Genomic DNA, 7,500 nt, shown 5'->3' with positions numbered 1-7,500 from the left:
GAGGAAGAGGAGGAGGAGGGAGGGAGGGAGTGGATGGAAGAGGGGTGGAGTGGAGTGGAGGGGGGTGGAGGGGATGGAAGAGGGGGATGGAGGAGGGGATGGAGGGAGTGGAGGAGGGGTGGATGGAGGTGGTGGAGGGAGGGATGAGGTGGATGGAGGGAGGTGGATGGAGGGAGGTGGATGGAAGACGGTGGATGGAGGAGGTAGGAGGAAGGATGGAAGAGATGAGGAGGGAGGGAGGGAGGAAGACAGGATGGAGGTAGGGAGGGAGGGAGGGAAGAGGAAGAGTGGATGGAAGAGGTCAAGAGGATGGAGGGAGGTGGAGGGAGGGAGGCAGGAGGAAGAGGAGGCAGGACGGGAAGAGGCAGGACGGAAGAGGCAGGACGGAAGAGGCAGGACGGAGGAGGCAGGACGGAGGCAGGAGTGGACGGAAGAGGTAGACGGAGGAGGCAAGAGGAAGAGGTGGTGATGGAGGAGGTGGACGGAGGAGGTGGACGGAGGAGTGGATGGAGGAGGTGATGGAGAGGAAACCCTGTGTGTGTGTGTGTGTGAACTGTGTGGTAATCAGACCAGGAAACGTAACTGTGGTATAACCCCAGGAACCAGTGTGTGTGGCCCCGTGTGTGTGTGGCCCCAGTGTGGCACCCCAGGTGGCCCAGGAAACCCTGTGTGTGTGTGTGAAACCAGGAAACCAGGAAACCCCTGTGTGTGTGTGTGAAACCCAGTGGAAACCCAGCCCGTGAGCCCGTGGACCCAGGAAACCCGTGGCCAACCCGTGGCCGTGGCCGTGGCCCCTGTGTGTGGAAACGGTGGCCGTGTGTGTGTGTGTGGCCCGTGCCTACGTGGAGAAACTTAAGAGGAATAGAAAGGTTAGACCATCACCTGAGACTGATTTAGTTTTTTTTTAGTACTGTTTTTTTTTAGTACTGTTTTTTTTTAGTACTGTTTTTTTTTAGTACTGTTTTTTTGTGATTGTTGAGGGCAAAAATCCTTGATTATTCGGCACGTTTTCTTAAGAACTGCGATGGAATATGCTCTATATCAGGTGTGTCAAACTCAACTTCACCAAGGGCCAGACATGTTAATTAGTTTATTGACGGGCTTTTATTTAATCGAAAAAGTTAAATATCTTTGACTGTATTATTGCACGTGTCATATAGTCTCCTCTCTCACAGTTTGGTCGACATAAAGTCCTGAAGAAGTCAGGAGAAAGTTCCTCGGCCATCGTAGAAAAGAAACGCCCAAAAACCTTGAAAAAAAAATTAAAAAATGTCTGCAAAAGTGGCAAAAATGTCTGCAAAAGTGGCAAAAATGTTGGAAAAACTGGCAAAAATGTCTGCAAAACTGGCAAAAATGTTGGAAAAACTGGCAAAAATGTCTGCAAAAGTGGCAAAAATGTTGGAAAAACTGGCAAAAATGTCTGCAAAAGTGGCAAAAATGTTGGAAAAACTGGCAAAAATGTCTGCAAAAGTGGCAAAAATGTTGGAAAAACTGGCAAAAACGTTGGAAAAAAGTGGCAAAAACGTTGGAAAAAAGTGACAAAAAGGTCAAAACAAATTAAAAAATGTCTGCAAAAGTGGCAAAAATGTTGGAAAAAGTGGCAAAAACGTTGGAAAAAGTGGCAAAAACTAGGTGGGCCAAAATGTTTTGTGAACCTAAATTCCTAATTTGATATGCGGGCCAGATCAGAATCTGCGAGGGGCCGGATTTGGCCCGCGGGCCTCGAGTTTGACACATATCTAGCTATAGCTATAGTTTGATGAAGAAGAGAAAAACAGTGACCCCCAACAGCTTTTCGATGATGTGTTCACGTCGTGTAATGACATCACTTCATGACGTTCCCATGGCAACAGGGGAAAACGGCCGCTCTTGTGTGAAGTAAACGCAACATTTTTCATCTTTCTGCTGAGATATATTACGGGACGTTTTTTGCAACGAAAATGTGGGGATTATGACATCATGCAAGCCCCAAATATTTCGCGCGGAAATCGGTAATTTATGCAGCAGAAGTGCGCCATATTTGATGAAACCTTCTCACGGATATTATAAATTATTATAACAATTATTATATTGTTATTGTATTATATTATTATATATTTTTTATTATTATATAACATATTGTATTATTATTATATATATATTATTATAATAATAATATAAATAAATGGACAATTCTTATTATGTAGGCTGAATATGAAAGACCAGCAGCCAGACACCAAGCCTGCAGGAGCTCACAGAACACAGATTTCCCTTTCAACCCTGAAGGCACCAACGTGGAAATATAATACCCACACACACACACACACACACACACACCTGAGGTTTCACCTGTGACCTAAACACACACAAACACACACAGGTGTGGTTACCTGGGTGTGTGTGTGCGTCAGATAACTGCTGAGGAACAGTAGAGCCTCAGGCGTGTCCCTGGGAACAATCAGAGCGGTCCGGCAGGTTCCTTCAGTCCCGTCTCTGTCAGATTTAAACCTAAAAAAAGATTTAGACCAATAACAGAACTGAAGAGCATTTACCTGCCGACAGGTGACAGCTGAGAGTCACATGACTGCATCCTCCTGTTCAACAGGAACACCAGGAAGAAGCTTAAAATGATAGAGAAGTGAATGGTTTCAGGAGGAGTTCGTTAAAGGGCTACTTTGATTTGTAATACTCTGGACTCTGTGTCCCCATGTTTGTTATTATTCTAAGTGTCTGACAACATTATGGGATGGATCCCTACAGAGATAGACCTTTTAGTTAAAGAGTAAGATCCTTTTAGTTTAACATGAAACAGCCCCGAAATCACCATCACCAAACTCCACCAGACTCCATGTAAATAATCAGGACTTTTAGCATGTATAGAGCCAGCATATCTCCACCAGACTCCATGTAAATAATCAGGACTTTTATCATCGTAAAACACACTTCATTCAAAGTGGACAGAAACTAAATAAAACTACCAAAAGCCGTCTTGGTTCATCTTTCCACTGTTCCAACAATCACCACTCTGGTTTGGTTGAAATAAACCCTTAATTCACCCATTTACATGTGGAGATATGCTGGCTCTATACTCGCTAAAAGTCCTGATTATTTACATGGAGTCTGGTGGAGATATGCTGGCCTCTATACATCGCTAAAAAAGTCCTGATTATTTACATGGAGTCTGGTGGAAATATGCTGGCTCTATACACGCTAAAAGTCCTGATTATTTACATGGAGTCTGGTGGAGATATGATGGCTCTATACACGCTAAAGTCCTGATTATTTACATGGAGTCTGGTGGAGATATGCTGGCTCTATACACGCTAAAAGTCCTGATTATTTACATGGAGTCTGGTGGAAATATGCTGGCTCTATACACGCTAAAAGTCCTGATTATTTACATGGAGTCTGGTGGAAATATGCTGGCTCTATACACACTAAAAGTCCTGATTATTTACATGGAGTCTGGTGGAGATATGCTGGCTCTATACACGCTAAAAGTCCTGATTATTTACATGGAGTCTGGTGGAGATATGCTGGCTCTATACACACTAAAAGTCCTGATTATTTACATGGAGTCTGGTGGAAATATGCTGGCTCTATACACACTAAAAGTCCTGATTATTTACATGGAGTCTGGTGGAGATATGCTGGCTCTATACACTAAAAGTCCTGATTATTTACATGGAGTCTGGTGGAAATATGCTGGCTCTATACACGCTAAAAGTCCTGATTATTTACATGGAGTCTGGTGGAGATATGCTGGCTCTATACACGCTAAAAGTCCTGATTATTTACATGGAGTCTGGTGGAGATATGCTGGCTCTATACACACTAAAAGTCCTGATTATTTACATGGAGTCTGGTGGAAATATGCTGGCTCTATACACACTAAAAGTCCTGATTATTTACATGGAGTCTGGTGGAGATATGCTGGCTCTATACACACTAAAAGTCCTGATTATTTACATGGAGTCTGGTGGAGTTTGGTGATGGTGATTTCAGGGCTATTTATTTATTTATTGATAATAGTGACTCATTTATATCTTTATATTAACACTGATTTGTATATTTATATATTGATGGCCTGGCCCTTTAACTGCTGACTGTGACTCACAGCTGTTTGTTCAGCTGGTTAACTTTAAATTAACTCTGCTTTGATTCATTGACTCTGTGGAAGCGTGACAGGTGCAGCTGATATACAGGTTATTAGTCCTCAGGGAAAGAAATAACCTGTGTGTGTGTGTGTGTGTGTGTGTGTGTGTGTGTGTTTGTCCCTGCAGGTCTCATGTAGTCTGATACTGGTGGTTTTATCCCTGCAGGTCTCATGTAGTCTGATACTGGTGGTCTTGTCCCTGCAGGTCTCATGTAATCTGATACTGGTGGTTTTGTCCCTGCAGGTCTCATGTAGTCTGATACTTTGGTTTGTCCCTGCAGGTCTTATGTAGTCTGATACTGGTGGTCTTGTCCCTGCAGGTCTCTTCGTAGTCTGATACTGTTGGTTTTGTCCCTGCAGGTCTCATGTAGTCTGATACTGGTGGTTTTCCCTGCAGGTCTCATGTAGTCTGATACTGGTGGTTTTGTCCCTGCAGGTCTCATGTAATCTGATACTGGTGGTCTTGTCCCTGCAGGTCTCATGTAATCTGATACTGGTGGTCTTGTCCCTGCAGGTCTCATGTAGTCTGATACTGGTGGTCTTGTCCCTGCAGGTCTCATGTAATCTGATACTGGTGGTTTTGTCCCTGCAGGTCTCATGTAGTCTGATACTGGTGGTTTTGTCCCTGCAGGTCTCATGTAATCTGATACTGGTGGTTTTGTCCCTGCAGGTCTCATGTAGTCTGATACTGGTGGTTTTGTCCCTGCAGGTCTCATGTAGTCTGATACTGTTGGTTTTGTCCCTGCAGGTCTCATGTAATCTGATACTGGTGGTTTTGTCCCTGCAGGTCTCATGTAGTCTGATACTGTTGGTCTTGTCCCTGCAGGTCTCATGTAGTCTGATACTGGTGGTCTTGTCCCTGCAGGTCTCATGTAGTCTGATACTGGTGGTTTTGTCCCTGCAGGTCTCATGTAGTCTGATACTGTTGGTCTTGTCCCTGCAGGTCTCATGTAATCTGATACTGGTGGTTTTGTCCCTGCAGGTCTCATGTAGTCTGATACTGTTGGTCTTGTCCCTGCAGGTCTCATGTAGTCTGATACTGGTGGTCTTGTCCCTGCAGGTCTCATGTAGTCTGATACTGTTGGTTTTGTCCCTGCAGGTCTCATGTAGTCTGATACTGGTGGTTTTGTCCCTGCAGGTCTCATGTAGTCTGATACTGGTGGTTTTGTCCCTGCAGGTCTCATGTAGTCTGATACTGGTGGTTTTGTCCCTGCAGGTCTCATGTAGTCTGATACTGGTGGTTTTGTCCCTGCAGGTCTCATGTAGTCTGATACTGGTGGTTTTATCCTGCAGGTCTCATGTAGTCTGATACTGGTGGTTTTGTCCCTGCAGGTCTCATGTAATCTGATACTGGTGGTTTTGTCCCTGCAGGTCTCATGTAGTCTGATACTGTTGGTTTTGTCCCTGCAGGTCTCATGTAGTCTGATACTGTTGGTTTTGTCCCTGCAGGTCTCATGTAGTCTGATACTGTTGGTTTTGTCCCTGCAGGTCTCATGTAGTCTGATACTGTTGGTTTTGTCCCTGCAGGTCTCATGTAGTCTGATACTGGTGGTTTTGTCCCTGCAGGTCTCATGTAGTCTGATACTGGTGGTTTTGTCCCTGCAGGTCTCATGTAGTCTGATACTGGTGGTTTTGTCCCTGCAGGTCTCATGTAGTCTGATACTGGTGGTTTTGTCCCTGCAGGTCTCATGTAGTCTGATACTGTTGGTTTTGTCCCTGCAGGTCTCATGTAGTCTGATACTGGTGGTTTTGTCCCTGCAGGTCTCATGTAGTCTGATACTGGTGGTTTTGTCCCTGCAGGTCTCATGTAGTCTGATACTGGTGGTTTTGTCCCTGCAGGTCTCATGTAGTCTGATACTGTTGGTCTTGTCCCTGCAGGTCTCATGTAGTCTGATACTGTTGGTTTTGTCCCTGCAGGTCTCATGTAGTCTGATACTGGTGGTTTTGTCCCTGCAGGTCTCATGTAGTCTGATACTGTTGGTTTTGTCCCTGCAGGTCTCATGTAGTCTGATACTGGTGGTTTTGTCCCTGCAGGTCTCATGTAGTCTGATACTGTTGGTTTTGTCCCTGCAGGTCTCATGTAGTCTGATACTGTTGGTTTTGTCCCTGCAGGTCTCATGTAGTCTGATACTGTTGGTTTGTCCTGTGGAGGTCTCATGTAGTCTGATACTGTTGGTCTTGTCCTGCAGGTCTCGTGTAGTCTGATACTGGTGGTCTTGTCCCTGCAGGTCTCATGTAGTCTGATACTGTTGGTTTTGTCCCTGCAGGTCTCATGTAGTCTGATACGTTGGTCTTGTCCCTGCAGGTCTCATGTTAGTCTGATACTGGTGGTTTTGTCCCTGCAGGTCTCATGTAGTCTGATACTGTTGGTCTTGTCCCTGCAGGTCTCATGTAGTCTGATACTGTTGGTTTTGTCCCTGCAGGTCTCATGTAGTCTGATACTGTTGGTCTTGTCCCTGCAGGTCTCATGTAGTTTGATACTGTTGGTCTTGTCCTGCAGGTCTTATGTAGTCTGATACTGTTGGTTTTGTCCCTGCAGGTCTCATGTAGGCTGATTACTGCTGGTCTTGTCCCTGCAGGTCTCATGTAGTCTGATACTGGTGGTTTTGTCCCTGCAGGTCTCATGTAGTCTGATACTGGTGGTCTTGTCCCTGCAGGTCTCATGTAATCTGATACTGGTGGTTTTGTCCCTGCAGGTCTCATGTAGTCTGATACTGTTGGTCTGTCCTCCCAGGTCTCATGTAATCTGATACTGGTGGTTTTGTCCCTGCAGGTCTCATGTAGTCTGATACTGTTGGTCTTGTCCCTGCAGGTCTCATGTAGTCTGATACTGGTGGTCTTGTCCCTGCAGGTCTCATGTAGTCTGATACTGGTGGTCTTTGTCCCTGCAGGTCTCATGTAGTCTGATACTGGTGGTTTTTTCCCTGCAGGTCTCCTGTAGTCTGATACTGGTGGTTTTGTCCCTGCAGGTCTCATGTAGTCTGATACTGGTGGTTTTGTCCCTGCAGGTCTCATGTAGTCTGATACTGGTGGTTTTGTCCTGCAGGTCTCATGTAGTCTGATACTGGTGGTTTGTCCCTGCAGGTCTCCTGTAGTCTGATACTGGTGGTTTTGTCCCTGCAGGTCTCATGTAATCTGATACTGGTGGTTTTGTCCCTGCAGGTCTCATGTAGTCTGATACTGGTGGTTTTGTCCCTGCAGGTCTCATGTAGTCTGATACTGGTGGTTTTGTCCCTGCAGGTCTCATGTAGTCTGATACTGGTGGTTTTGTCCCTGCAGGTCTCATGTAGTCTGATACTGGTGGTTTTGTCCCTGCAGGTCTCATGTAGTCTGATACTGGTGGTTTTGTCCCTGCAGGTCTCATG

General features: G+C 45.4%; 1 protein-coding gene across 1 annotated transcript in view; it reads left to right on the top strand.

Moving 5' to 3' along the window:
* LOC120562506 overlaps positions 1–6,266 on the top strand; it is a 6,552-nt gene extending 286 nt beyond the window's left edge. Inside the window, exons 2-3 of the mRNA XM_039806213.1 lie at positions 4,302–4,340; positions 4,533–6,266. Of these exons, the coding sequence (XP_039662147.1) occupies positions 4,302–4,340; positions 4,533–5,444 (951 nt within the window). The 3' untranslated portion in view covers positions 5,445–6,266. The remainder of the gene's footprint in view (positions 1–4,301; positions 4,341–4,532) is intronic.
* Positions 6,267–7,500: the final 1,234 nt, after the last annotated feature.

Source organism: Perca fluviatilis, chromosome 7, assembly GCF_010015445.1.
Source record: "Perca fluviatilis chromosome 7, GENO_Pfluv_1.0, whole genome shotgun sequence".
Classification (NCBI taxonomy): Eukaryota; Metazoa; Chordata; class Actinopteri; order Perciformes; family Percidae; genus Perca; species Perca fluviatilis.
This window is presented reverse-complemented; position numbering and strand designations above follow the sequence as displayed.